General features: G+C 40.4%; 1 protein-coding gene and 1 long non-coding RNA gene across 8 annotated transcripts in view; one reads left to right on the forward strand and one right to left on the reverse strand.

Annotated features, from left to right (window-relative positions):
- Positions 1-15,039, reverse strand: part of otofa (otoferlin a) — a 140,563-nt gene that overhangs the window by 46,568 nt on the left and 78,956 nt on the right. For all 7 annotated transcript variants that reach the window (XM_015947369.3, XM_070543378.1, XM_015947365.3 and 4 more), the window contains exons 6-13: positions 11,720-11,793; positions 11,476-11,602; positions 10,804-10,858; positions 2,714-2,845; positions 2,063-2,125; positions 787-871; positions 476-635; positions 112-298 (exon numbers count right to left, since the gene is read on the reverse strand). In XM_015947369.3, the coding sequence (XP_015802855.3) occupies positions 112-298; positions 476-635; positions 787-871; positions 2,063-2,125; positions 2,714-2,845; positions 10,804-10,858; positions 11,476-11,602; positions 11,720-11,793 (883 nt within the window). The remainder of the gene's footprint in view (positions 1-111; positions 299-475; positions 636-786; positions 872-2,062; positions 2,126-2,713; positions 2,846-10,803; positions 10,859-11,475; positions 11,603-11,719; positions 11,794-15,039) is intronic.
- On the forward strand, positions 7,865-14,595 carry LOC129165261 (uncharacterized). The gene is made up of 2 exons (XR_008564650.2): positions 7,865-8,223; positions 11,486-14,595. It is a non-coding gene; the product is annotated as an uncharacterized lncRNA (long non-coding RNA).

Here is a 15,039-nt window from a genome sequence, read left to right on the forward strand (position 1 = left end):
TTACATTTTGCTGGTTATCCTGTGAAGCACATCAAAGTCCTGGGAAATTTGTCCCCATTGAATAAAAGACAAATAAAGCAGCAATAAGCAGTTGTAAGAGGAGGGAGAAACCTTTTGCCCAGCAAACTGCACTTGAACATAAGGGTCCACCAGATCCCTGTTCTCTCCAATGAAGGCCTTCTTCACATTAGCCATGATGGTGGTGTTCATTTTAGGGAGTCCTTCTGCACGATAGATCCTCACATAAATTCTTGCCCACTGTCTTTCTGCAGGAATGCCTTCAGGGAGCAACAAATTTCTGAAGCAGAAACAAAAAAAAAATTCATTGAAAAACTAATTCAGTGACTGGACTAGAGATTTATTAAGTGAATAAGCTGTAACTAAACTTGAAGAAGCCTCAAGAGACATTTGACGATCATTTGACTGAAAAGGAGAAATAGTAAAGTTCCGTTGACTTTTATGTTCTGCTCCTTACCCTTCTACGTCGTCTTCGTCCGTCTCATTGGCCTTATGGGGGGTCTTAATGTTGTCACCCTTTCCAACCACAGCAATGTCACACTTAATATAACCTTTGCATCCTGCAGTGATGTCATCTGGGTCAGAAAGGATGGCCCACTTGTGGTAGAACTGGTGCTCTTTGACAAATGGCAACACAATTGTTTTTTAACCAAAAGACATGCAAAAAAATTAATATGAAGGCAATGAATTCACTGATTTCCTCTCAGCTAACCAACAAACATTTGTATATTTTTACATTGATTAAAGGTGGTGACAGTGATCAATTACCAGGCTGAGAGTAAACAGTCCCGACGTCCATCTTAAAGGTTCCCACCAAGGTTCCACTGCGTAACAGGTTCTTAGAGTGAATAACCTGAGTAGGTCAAAGTGGGAAAGAACACAAACTGAAAACTTGAATAGTTGACAATGAACTTGTACGTCTGCAGAGTTTTTAACCCTTCAACATACCGAATAATACTTTTATGTCATTTAATCAATACATTTGCAGTGGTCTGGTAATTAATGCCTTAGTTTCTGATATTTGGACATCTCCCCTCTGATTGGAAAACAGAAACGCAACTCTAACACTGACTTGCAGCGCTGATGTTTTTTCTCGACAAATAACACACATTTGAAGGAGTCCTGCTGTGTGGTTGAGCTGCTGATGCTAACGATTAGCTTCTACTAGTCGAGACATTTGCTGCTGATTCTATAACAGACTTCCCTGTTGCAAGTACAGATGGGTGAGTCTGTGGATGTAAAGTGACAGTATGACTTAGATTCAATTCAATTCAAAAATACTTTATGTAACAGGAGCAGATGTAAGAATAAAAGGAGTTGTTTAGGTAGGATGAATATAATGGACGGACAAGTGTGTGTTACAGTGAATGTGGTCCCTGGAGCGGTTCTAATAAAAATAGCATCTGAGTAACAGAGTGGTGAGCCTGTCAATCCTAAATAAGAGATATCTGAGGACATTACACTTTATTAATCCCAGAGGGAAATTGATTAGATTGATCTGTCAGGCTTTTCTAATCCTAGAGTTTCACTGTCTATTTTCCATCTGGAGATCGGTGTAGGAGACTATTTTCCGCTTGCTTAAAAAACTCAGAGTGACTGATTATAATCAGAAATAATATTTAAAAAATGCTTTTGAGTGTTCCACACTTTTAATCCCGAAAAGTGAAAAAAAAGTATTCCCACCAACAATCAATGTCTCATTCGTGCGTCAAATCCTAGAGTTTCACCATCTATTTTCAATCAGAAAACGGTTGCACAAACGGTTATTACTATTTCTAGTCTTCTTCAAAATATCATTGTTATTGCATTGCCCCAAACTCTTAAAAATGCAAAGAAGAACCAATTTTTTGCTATTTTTCTTGATCTGGAAATTAAACTTACATGATTTTACTTAAGTCTTAAATAAATGTCATTTTTACCACTTCACACAAATTTATACAAGATAACATTTGATCTAATAAGAGCAAAAGTGTAAACACTTGAAATAAATAAATTGTGTTATCTTCTCTGTGTTTAGCAGCGTTTAGTGTCATGGACTACTTACTGAGAGTTTGATGATTTTGTCAAACATGACATCAGGAGGAACGTGGAAGTCGAAAACAAAATACTGCAGAGAGAACAAACAAAGATTTAACAAAAATGTGTTGTAGTTCATGCATTAAAGGTGGAATTATATAAAAATAGGATAGATGTGATTTGTTGGTAAATTACGACACCCTACAGATTTTCTCAGTATGATGAAACTTATGTGACATGATTTGTGAACACTAAAGACCAGAGAGCCTAATCGATTTTAAAAGACTTTTGTCAAAGACCTAGCAAAATAAAACTTTTGGACTTCACAGATGCAGAAGAAGAAGGAAACAGCGATTCTGATGTGAGCGCAGACAACGAGAGCGGTTGTCTTATTGACTTCTCAGGTTCTGATGTCATCAGGAGGATTTTCACTCCAACAGACAGAATCAGTATTGGACAAACTGTCACTTTGACTCACAGCAGGGTGCAACAAAGAGGCAGAACTTGGAAACCTGCTCATCTATACTGTTGCATTCCTCCTCTGTCCTTAGAGTGAGATTCCTCCCATCATGGGATTATTATGCCACAGTTACAGATACATAATTCAGCTGAATCTCAGTCTAAGAGCTCTGCACATGAGCAAACTGCATTTATGATTTGAATTCAGAAACATTTGAACCTCGTTGTAGTACGGACAGTTGGTGGACTCCTTCATGGAGGTGTACTTCTTGTCATCTCCAACTTCCACACACACCACCGGGTCCATGTTCAGGCCTATGAGCTGCCGAGCCTCGATCACCGTGATGCTGATCTGAAGGGAGACATGGAGCTTGTTAAAGTCTTTGTGGAAGGACTCTGTACCGCTCTATCACAACAGCTTCCAGAGTTATAGATTAGACCCTGCTGTGTTTTGGGTGGGCTCCGATCCAGTGCCTCCTGATAACTCCTGGACACCTCTGGTGAGGTTTTCTGGGCACGTCCAACTGGGAGGAGACCCAAAGGAAGACCCAGGATACGCTAGAGGGACAATGTCTCTCGGCTAGCCAAGGAACGCCTGGGGATTCCCACGGAGAAGCTGGCCCAAGTAGCTGGGGAGAAGGAAGTATGGTCCTCTTGGCTTGGGCTTCTGCCCCTGAAACCCGACTCCGGATAAGTGGATGAAAATGGATGGATGGATGGAAACACCAATATAGCTTTTTTGTGTTTGTTTCTAAAGTAACACTCAATAGTTTTTTTTTTACTTTAAGCGAAAGCTGTAACATTGATCTCAGTGATTGCTGAGTTAGGAAAATTACCAGTTTCATATTTCAGAATCAGAAGGGCCTCTGCCAGTGTGCCTCAGGGCAGCTGTGGATTCAGTGTAGTTCATCATCATCAATGTGTGTGTGTGTGTGAATGGATGAAATATACACTGCAGTGTAAAGCGCTTTGGAGTCCTCTGACTCTGAAAGTGTCAAGGTCTGCGTCTGCCCCCTCCTTTATGTGTCTCCTGATGTTTCTCCATCCTCTCTAGTTTCCCTTCTGTGTTTCATGGCGCCCTCATGTGTCCTTTGTCTGCATCTTTCCCCATGTGTCTCCTAATGTTTCTCCATCCCTCTCTGGATTCCCTTTTGTGTGCTCTTAGCGCCCTCATGTGTCCTTTGTCTGCATCTCTGTTACGTGTCTTATGTTGTAGCCCTTTAAAATCATTCCTCCCAGGTCCTGTGTCATCCAGTCATCCTCAGCCCCTCTAGTTGTAGCTCCAGCCTCGTGTTCCCCAGCTCAGTGTGTGTGTATGTGTGTGTGGTTATGTGTGTGTGGGTGCATGTGCTATGTCCTCCTCCAGCTAGTTTGTGTGAGCCCTTCCCTCTGTCTTTAGATAATTGTTGTTTAGTTTTGTGTTTAGGTATTTGCCCTCCTCTGTTTCTGTTTTCCCCATTTAGATAATTATTGTCACCTGCCTTCCCTCCAGCCCTCACTCCACACACCTGCTTCCTGTGTCCTTAATTGTTCTCCCTGTGTATCTAAGCCTTGTCTTGTCTCAGTGTCTGGTCGGATCTAAAACACAGTGGTTTGTTGAATAGAATTTAGATTTTTTTAAGCTCTTACTCCGACTCACACTCCAGCACAGTAGGTGGCGGAAATGCACCTAGAAGTTAGATGCCACCCGCCAATAAACACGAAGAAGAAGAAGAAGAGTCTGGTCGGTCCATTGTGTATTTGTATTCTGTCAGCGTTTGTTCGTGCTCTTGGTGAGCTTTGTTTCTCCAGCCTTGGAGTTTTGGACTTTAGGCTCAGCGTTTGTTCGTGCTCTTGGTGAGCTTTGTTTCTCCAGCCTTGGAGTTTTGGACTTTAGGCTCAGCGTTTGTTCGTGCTCTTGGTGAGCTTTGTTTCTCCAGCCTTGGAGTTTTGGACTTTAGGCTCAGCGTTTGTTCGTGCTCTTGGTGAGCTTTGTTTCTCCAGCCTTGGAGTTTTGGGACTTTAGGCTCGCTGCCTGGATTTATTTTGTTCATCTTTCACAAATAAAGGATTTTACCTTACATTATCTCCTGCCTCGTGCCATCCTGGGTTGCTGCATATTTGGGTCCTAACATCCTCAAAACATGACAGAAAGGTGCTATACAAGTGTGAGTAATTTATTTATAATTTATTGCCATATGTGCGAGAAATCACATTAGGAAATCGCTTCGGTAATTGGAATTTAACACCACTCTGCAGCCCTTTATTGACCAAACACATCACCAGATAGTTTTGCGGAGCGGGTGTCCTCGGGGGCACTCTTTACCTGCTTTACGGCTGTTAGCTTTTATGCTAGCATTTTCAGTTCACACAAGAAGAAAAAGAGGAAGTTTGCTTTTTCTGTTGGTATTATGACGGAGCCTGGAAATAAAAGTAAGAAAGTAATGGTAAATCGTAAATGGTCTGTATTTGTATAGCACCTTCTTAGGGTTCTACGTACAACTCCCCAAAGCTCTTCACAACACAACCAGTCAATCACACACACATTCACACACTGCTAGGGATGAGCTACAATGTAGCCACACTGACAGAAAAAAGGCCTGCCAAACACTGGCGCCACCAGTCCCTCTGACCACCACCAGCATGCAAGGCAAGTTAAGTGTCTCGCACAAGGACACAACAGCTACTGATGTCTCAGGTATTGTCACGAACAGAACTAGGAAGACCCGTGAAGACGCCAAACACAATGAGAGTAAAATAAAAAGGCTTTATTAGGATGCAGAGTTACCAGAGTTGGGCGAGGCTGGAGACAGAGTCGGAGAGGAGGCGAGGGTCAAAACCAGATCGGACATGCAGATACGGGGACCAGGCAAGAGGCGAGGTTGAGGACAGGCGAAGGTCGTGGAGGCAGGCAGAGTTCAAGGCAGGGGTCAGGAGAAAAACAAGGTCTGGAGGCAGAGATCAGGCAGGGTGGATGGCTGGAGAATTTACTGGCACTAAGTTTTCAATAATCTGGCAGAGACTGGGTAGCTGAATGGATCTTTTATAGCAGGGGAAGCAGGTGTGTAAAGTGAGCTGAGGAGTCAGGAGCAGGTGAAGTGGATGAAGCTGATTACAGGTACAGGTGAGATGAATGGAGTTGATGGTGGTTGCCAGGGAAACAGGGCTTGTCAGGAGCTTGGTGAGAGGACCAGGTGAGCTGAATGAAGGCTGAAAAATGAGTCATGACAGGTATAAGGTCTTTGGAGGCGAAGCAAAGCGCTGACACCAGAGTGAATAGTTTGAAGGAGCTAAAGGAGGCTACAAAATCCCAGACTGATGTTGACCTAGCTTTGTTGCTACTGGAGTTGTAAGTAAACATATGTTTTGTCCAAGCCCCTCACAATGCGGGTGAAAAATTTAACATGTTTTTGATTTAAATGATCTAGTTTACACTCATGACAAGTCTGGGGGGTGGGGGGTGGGGGTGGATTTTTTTTCTCACTCTTTTGTTTAAGTGTATTAAAAGCCTAAAATTCTGTATAATTAATGAGCATCAGACCCACGTGACCACAGAGCTAGCTCCGGGGAAAGGCCTCAGTAGAGCCTCTGCCTCGCCTGAAAACTGTTCCGTCATTTTCAGTCTCTGAAATTAGACCAGTAGTTGTAGTGTTTGTGCATTCTTTTTGGATATTATTTGTGCAATTGTTGGACAAAATGACTTGCTGTGGCATTAATTGCACTAAAAGAGCGTCCAAGGAGTCTCCACTTCATTTTTTTTGGTAAGTAAAATTATATTTATGTATTTTAGGTCACTGCTGAGCTTAGATTTTAACTTGTACTGTTTAACCATGAAATTTAAATGTAATAGGGTAAAACCCAGTGCATTTAACATAATGCTGCACTTTAGAAAATGGGTTAAAATATAACATGTTGGTGGAGCTGGGTTCAGACTATCGGCTTGTGGAGCTCTCGGGAGACCGATGTTTTCCACCCGGTTCTCCCTCCCCGCAGCTCGTGGCTTCTGTCTGCTGCGTGGGCTGCCGGCTTGTGGAGTTCTGGGATGGAAACCTTTTCAACCAATTCTCCCCAGCGGCAGCTCTGCGCATCTCAGATCGCAGCGGCGCTTGTCTGCTGTGCGGCTGCCGGCTTGTGGAGTTCTCGGGAGACCTCTGTGTTCCACCCGGTTTTACCCAGCGGTCAGCCTAGCGTATCTCTGACTCAGAAGCTCTGGTATTGTGCACAGTTAACTCCGGTTGTAGCTAGGTTGCTACCTCCGTTAGCTTAGCTCCCACCTTCGCGTTAGCTTTCGGTAAGCTTCAGGTTAGCTTGTAGCTAGTTCGACCGGGTGTCGTCAGTTGATCCCAGCCTTACAGCCCCACCCTCAGCTCCACCTCTCTTCCTTTTGTGGAATTGTCTGGGCTTGATGGAACCTGTGACACGGTCAAAATGGCGGTGGTGGCCACCTCCCATTTTGGCTCAAAAATGTGTTATTGGAGTCTACGGAAACCCATTGTCCATATATGTATGTCAATGGTTTTGTCCAACCATTTGGATCTTCTTACTTTGTGGTTTATTTTAGTATTAGTTATTTTAGTATTAGTTGGCTAATGTTGGTGTTAGCTCGCTGTTAGCGCTAGAAGGCTGCTGCAGGGTTGTTTACGACAGTTGTAATTTCACTTTCAACCAGAAGGGCGGAGTGGCAGGAAACTGCTCTGTGTTTCTTTAAGTCTCAAAAATACCAGTGGGCATGCTCAGAAAAAAAATATCATTTATTCCACAAATAACAATAATCCTGTTTGTGCAAGTGTGATATTTATTCTTCCATTTTTGTAATCTGTCTTTTGGCCTCTGAAAACTCAGTTAGTGTTCAAACAGGAAGTGCAAACACAGCAGAAAATCCAGTCACCCTAATTTCATAGATTCTCTACCACTCCTCCTTTTGCATTTAACATTAAGTTTTTTACTGTTTGCATTTTCGTCCTTAAGAAAATGATGCCATCTTTTGATATTTGCATCCTGATAAAGGTCAGTCCTTTCCTTCTCTTATAGATCCGCTCGGTTTTTTATTTGCCTATAGCATCTTTAATTTTTTTTTTACTCAAAAAAACTTTATTGATCCAACAAGGGTAATTCATTTGAAGCTACATAATTATAGGGACATGGATGAATGTGTTAACATTTGAGATGCCATCGTTGCAAATGTCATTTGAACTGACTACAGTCGAATAGTGGGGAATAAAACTTTTGTATTGAGATGTCAGCTGTTTCTTCCCTGGCCTGCAGATGGCAGAAGTCACAGAAATCAGAAAGCAGAGTTGGTTAAGGTTTGTTGAGGGTCTGACCTCATGAGGAAATTACTATGCAGTGATTTTCTCCAAAATTACTGTGCTTAAATTGCTCTGAAAAAGCAGATAATAACATCAGTGCCAAGAGACACTTCATTTCCCATGATGCTTTGCATAGGGAAGCAAGGTGATGACGTCACCACAACAACCAGCTCAAAAACTATAAGTTTCAGTGAAAAACGAAACTTAACTGTTCTTATGCCTAGTTCACTGGCTGTAAAGGACGCTCATTGCTGCTGCTCTGATCAACGTGAGCAGATCAAACACTGAACGCTGAAAAGCTGGGTTGGAAACCCAGCAAGCAAATCTACTTTTTCTGCATTCCTCCAGCTGAGGTGAAGGAAACGATCGCTGACTGATAAACTCCAACTCCATTAGGACCTGACTGGGAACGAGCGGAACCCATCCCGCTCTCAGAGACGCTGTAAGTTGTCAAACTCAGCACAAAGAAACTTTGCTCTCTCTGTCCAGCTGATTCCGTGGAGAGACACTCGTGGGGAGGAACAATGGAGTAAATCATCTGACCAGGGATGCCTTTCTTTGCCCGGAACAGCTGTTTTGCTCCTGCAAGTTTTATCTCATTCTCTCTTTTTATCTTTCTCGTCTCTTATAGTTCACAATAAGCAGTCGACCGCGTGACTTGCTTCAAATTATCAGACGGTTTTCTCTATCTTCCGTAATCAAACACGTTATAGATATATACCGTGAAGTAAGATCTTTTGTTTATTGTTTATTTAATCTGGGTTTGTCGGTAAGCTGTGGCCAGGCTGCATCGACTCTGTTAGATTAAATAATTTACAAGTGACCTTTGTTGTTTAAGAGTCTAAACTTTTGAAGTGTTGAAGTTTAAGTTTGCTGTGATTTTAAGCCACTAAGTGTTCGGGAAAGGAGAACTGGACAAGGGAGGGGAGAGCCACACACACTCACAGCTTACAGCACACAGCTCAAGGACACTCTCCCTGCACACCTGCGCTGGAAAACAAAGCATTCATTGATTTCACACACACACACACACCACACACACCCACTCACACACACACTCATAGGTGTGTTTATGGTTTGTCAGGGACTCACCACTGAAACAAATCCATCACGTGGGGACATCCTTCATTTTACACACATTTTCAATTAAACCATTGTTTTGCATTATTAATCTCCTTGTTAATTAAATGTTATAAAATTCAGATTTGTCTCCAATAGATTTCTTGTGTCGATTTAAAGTCTCTGCTCCTCTGGCCCACGATCTTCAAGAAAGACTGATAAGAGTTTTGGATTCATTTCCCTTTCTAATTAAAGGGATGGTGCCCCGTAGATACGTAAGAGTATCTTAATTAATTAATACATTGGTAAATATTCCCATATTTACAGAGTTTATTGAAGAATCCAAAAGTAATTAATTAATTACTAATTACTCGCTCCTAATTACCCCAACAGGTTAGATAATAAATGTTCTTTTGCCTGATGAAACCCCAATAACATGGTGAGTGCAATAGTGGGTCAATACCGACAGTAATGGAGAACAGTAAATTAGAAGAAATGGGACGACGCTTAGCTTTACTTATATTAGAATTCATTTTTCCAGACCAAAACTTCTAAAATATAACTAACATTTAAAGACCTGCAATATTTAACATGCTTAACCAATAGGGTTAAAGATTTATCGATTACTGACCTAAAATAATCAATAACAATATCTGTAAAAGTAATTCAAACAAAGTGAGTTAACCTTCTAATTTATCACAGTTTGCACACCTCAGCAGCTATTGTACTATTGGGCTGAGTTGGTTTTGCCAGAATTCCTTTAAGGAACCTAGAAAATCATTCAGTTTGTGTGAATTTAGTCAATGAGTCTCTGGAGAAGAAGTGCTTTTAGAAGGATTTCTGCATCATATTTTAGTTTTGCAGACACGTGAATATTGATTTCATGTGTTTCTCAGTTTTATGGAGATTTATGGAGACAGGAAGGGGGTGGGGTGGCTGGGCTATGCCAACAGGGAGCTCAAGTGTCGTTCCCTTCCAGTCGGTCCACGGGTCCCCGGAAAAATGACAAAATGAATGGAAATGAATGGAGCTATAAAGCTATTTTCTAATCTGCTTTGCCTTGTGCCCTGAATCCCACATACCGGTATGTTGCACTTCAATTTAGATGAAAAGTAATGATGTGTTTTGACTATGACTGTCACATAATTTGATTTATTAGCTTGTAAAAATTTGTAATTAAAAGGACTACAAATCAGACGTTGCATATATGACATCACCACAGAATCTGTTCTTCCCCAGCGCAGCTGCTACTTACCACATGCCCAGATTTACGGTGTTTTTTTCCATGTTTAATGCTCCTTCTTTCATCCAGAAAGACTCAAAGCTCACTAGACTCAGCATTTTTCTTCTCTGTGTCCAGTTCGATGTTGTCAATTTGGTGAGACAAGCATTTGTAGTCCAACACGTCTTTTCACGCAAAACCTAAAATAACTTTTGCCGCCTGTCAAAAAAAGAGCAATCATGGCATTCACACACATCATGTGTGAAATCCATGACGGATATCAAATGGAATCAGAACAAAATTTTATCTGCTCATAGTAGACTCATTCATTTTTTTGGCAATTCGGTACCCAAGGTCTGGAAGTAGATGAGTGTGACTTAGGCTTTCTGTGCCATCCTGGGCCATCTTTGCCTGTCCTCCAGGGGTCAAGTCCATCATGAATTTCCAAATATTTCTGCTAAACTAATAAATAAATATTAAATAGGTTAATATTTGTATGACTCATAGTAAAACTCTTGAAGCTGCTTTTGAGATTAAACCAAACCATTGTGGTCCTAGCTGCTTTCAGCCTAGCCGTTAGCTCATCAATCCCAAGGGATACATTCTCTATTACATCAAACTGAAGCCATCTACAACAGCAACAATATTATTCATTTAAAATGTTTACACGGAGAAACATTTGAACAAATCCATGAGTTTTTGAATCGGATCAGACTTATTCTTGATGAAAAACAAACACACCTGATAGTCCACCGGTCTCCCGGAGCTCGGCTCCATCTTGATATCTGGCTTTGACCTGAGAGAAACGCATCACAGTAATTGAAAGCATTCCTGCATTTTTTGAGAACAAGGTAGAAAAAAAAGAGTACAAGCCTAAATCTACGTTGAAATGATAATAAAAAAAATAACAGACCACATTCTAATTTGGGGAAATTGAACTAACAGCTCCTTGGGATGATTTTCACAATGCAGATGGCTTCATTAGGCCAAGGGGAAGAGTGTGAGTATTGCAGTGCTAATACAGCGCTTTAAGATATTTACTCCTTATAAGAGTCAAAACATAAAGTATATATTTCCTCTTCCTGTTTCACTCAAATCATCTTGTTGTTTTGCTGCTATGTGACTAAACCAGGACACATTTGGCAAAATCCAAGAAATTCTACTTCAAGCAACAATACAATTCAACTAATGATGTACCATACTGAGGTGCCCTCACAAGCACAGATCATAAAAGCAGTCTGTGAAGGAACACACTGCAGAAGGACTCAGCTTGTGTCAGGGTTTTTTTTTTTTAATAAAGCTGCTTTCTTTAAACCTTTAAACTCAGAAATAATTCAAAGGTTTCTCTGCAGAGACAGTCTTGTTTGTTGGTGTGGTGTGAGTTTCTGAGTGTGTGCTTTCTGTGTGTTGGACCTTTTGTTAGAAACATTGGTGGTGACAGCGGTCACGGAGGCTAAAGACACGGCGTCCGGTTCCAGTGTCCCAGCCAGACGAATGGCCTTCTTGTCCAGATCTTCCATTTCCAGAATCGCTGGCTCATCTGCACACATCACCCAGATTAGACATGAATCACTTTTGCTTCCTCATCAGAATTGTATTTTTGTTGGAACACGTCCACAGAGTCGGACAGGAACGACGTACGATAATTAGGTTTTACCTCCTCTCTTGTGGTTGTCCTTAGAGCTCTTGATCTTGCCGAGCTTCATGGCTGAGAAAACTCCCTTCCCAGTTCTGTTGGAGAGAAATAAGATCACGAAAATGATCCATCACAGCTGAGCTACCTTCATATAAACCTGGGTTCTACTTCACCACTTAAAGACGTAGAGCAGTGTTACAAAATTATTGGGTCATCTCTCTTGTTTTTACTTATTTCCCCTAATGACATGTTTTTCTACTTTTTTTAAAAAGTAACAACAGATAGGTATTAAAATTTTAAGCTGGAGTTTTAACATTGATATCAGTGATTGCTGAGTTAGAAACTTGACCAGTTTCATGTTTGACACCACTCTGCTGCCCTCTGATGACCAAAAACCACACTTGATAGTTTTGTGGAGTGGGTAGGTGCCCTACGGGCTGATCTTTATTAGCTTTACACTTGTTAGCGTTTATGCTAGCAGTTAGCTTATTCAGTTTGCCAATCGTCAATGAAAAGCACAAGAAGAAGAAGAAAAACAAAGAAATTTGCGTCTTTGTTGGCATCATGGCGGAGCCTGGAAGTAAAAGTAAGAAAGTATTGTTTTTGGAGGCAAAGCAAAGAACTAAAACCATAGTGAACATTGGCGCGGCCTATGCTAGTTTGCTATGCTATGTTTGACGAAGCTAAAGGAGGCTACTAAATCACGGACTGATGGTGACCTGGCTTTGTTGCTACAGAACTTGTAAGTATTAATATTTTATCTCCAACAGGGTGGATCTTTTTACTTGTTTATTTTAGTTTGAGTTGGCTCATGTCAGTGTTGGCTTGTTGTTAGCATTAGCTACAGCAGGCTGCAGCAGGGTTGTTTACAACAGTTTTAATTCCACATTCAACCAGTAGGGCAGAGGAGCAGGAAACTGCTCTGTGTTACTTTAAGATCTAAAAAGAAAATGTAATCTGAGGTTTCTGAAGATCTTTTAAGTTTTTCGCTGAATTTTGGCTGCTTTTCCCACTGAATTTATTCCTGCACTTGTATATTTCCTTTTAATCCACTCAACTCTGACCCAACTATTATTCAGCCAAAAAAAAAAGGCATCTAAACTCAAGAAATCTGTGTTGTGTCACAAAACCGGAAACTTCATTATTCAGGCTTAAGGTACATTATTTCCAGCAGCCTGTCACAAAGACACAACCTGTTTCAATTTCTTTATGAAAAACAACAAAATGGACACATTTTGAGATGTAAAATCGTATTTTAACATCAGCTGGTGACTTTTCCAGATTTATAAAGAGTGGCTTGTGGATATGAATCATAAGCGTTTCTGTTGCAGTTTATTTTGGTGCTGAAACAAATTTTGATGCATTCCAAGTTTTTATTTACATTATAAAGTATAAACTGCAAAAGGTATCATGAACTAATTAACAAAATGGGTTCAATGACAAATACTGAATAACCTTTAAATGCATTACAAAATTATAGTAAAGACAATATCAGGAGATTATAAACATGTGAGGAGAAACTGTTAAAATGATGTTAGGGTGCATTATATTTTTGCAAAGTAGCAAAATGCCCCACAACACCCTGATCTGTTTCTAAATGCATCAGTATTACCGATAAGTTGTGTGAACATTTGTTTCCAGGTGAGTTATCTATCACACCCCCACCAACAAATTCTCCAAACCCTCAATCACAAAACAGGAGTATCCGGTGTCTCCACATTGATGTTATCTGGATCATGTATCAACACAACGACAAAGACAGGGTGATGTCATCAGCAGCACGACAAATAAGGGGCTTTAATTATTAAAAATGAGCGAGACCATCCAGTTTGCTGCGGATATGGATACATGTCAGGAAATTAATGAACAGGAGGGGTTTTTGTTTGTTTCCTCAGGCATTCAGATAGGAGCGTATCAGAGTTCAGCCATTTCTCCAAAGACACCCGCCCCCTGTCTCGTTTTAATACAGAATAAACAGAACTAAAGAGTTTAGGGGAAATTAAAAACAAAAATCTATAGATTCATGATGGAAAATAAAAATCTATCAGCTCCCAGCATCTTCTCAGAATAACATCTTGTATCAGTTCGTGGAAAATCTGTGCAATGCACAGATATGTATTCACAGGCTGCAGGCAGATCATGTCTGAGTTAAAAGGACTGGTTTGTTTCCGGATGTAAACATAGAGAAAATGTAAAATCCTTCAACTGATTGACCATAAATAAAAACGAGCAATAATCAAAGTTTGCACAATCTATGACAGTTATCAAGTAACCACTTGTTCAGGTCCTTTAAATGTTTTGCTGCTTTTTTACATACAATATGTATATTTTTCTTTTAAGTGTTAAAAGTTTGGGATAAAATTTGCTTTACTTGAGAAGATTCACAAGTAGTAAAAATCAGAACATTTTCTTTTCGCGTCTTTTAAATTAAAGTATGACATAACAGAAAATATGTGCAAAAATACGTTTCATACGTACCACATCAAAAACACCACTGATCCTAATCAACTCCACAGATTACAGCAAATCCTCCACCGTGCTTCTTCTACTTTATGATAACGTGTAAATATGCAGCAAAAAGAAGAATCCAGTGCAACAAATGACACGCTTGCAGAAAACAGAAACAGTTGACAGATATGAGCACAAGACAGAGGAGAGGAGAGACTAACAGGTGGATGGAGGTGGTGGGAGTTGTAACAAGAGAGGGAGGCTATTTCTTTACCTATAGAAAGGATCTTTGCAGATTTGACACAAAACACACATCGAAATCCTCAAATGTTGATTTTCTGTTCTTTACTTTATCTGATTTCTACGGCAGATGCTTCAAAATATATTTTATTTGGTCTCTTACGTTTCAGAGCTTTTTAATGTGTTTATTAAATAAAGCTTTGATTGATTGATTGATTGATTGATTGATTGATTGATTGATTGATTGATTTCACCCATTAATACTTCATTCAAAAAAAGTGCTTTTTCACTCATCATGCACACATCCACATAACGTGCACATTGGGACCGATATCTGGTTTAGTGCTTTGTAAAAAGAAAACTTTACACATGGAGGGACCTGAGGATCAAACTGCCAAATGCTCTCAGGAAAAATACCCTCGAAGTGACGGACCATCACAGAGAAGCAGGAGCAAGTGTATAATTCAATTTGACAGTTTTAGTCCATTCTGAATAAACTCAGTCCAGAATTTTATGCATTTATGATAAAACATGTGTTTTCAGGTGTTTACCTGAACCCATCATCTGCGTACTACCATGATTATTTACAACTAAACATATAAAAAATGAAAACATTCAGCAGTAAGGTGAGAACTAGATGGATCAATAGATGT

Source organism: Nothobranchius furzeri, chromosome 2 (assembly GCF_043380555.1).
Source record: "Nothobranchius furzeri strain GRZ-AD chromosome 2, NfurGRZ-RIMD1, whole genome shotgun sequence".
NCBI lineage: Eukaryota > Metazoa > Chordata > Actinopteri > Cyprinodontiformes > Nothobranchiidae > Nothobranchius > Nothobranchius furzeri.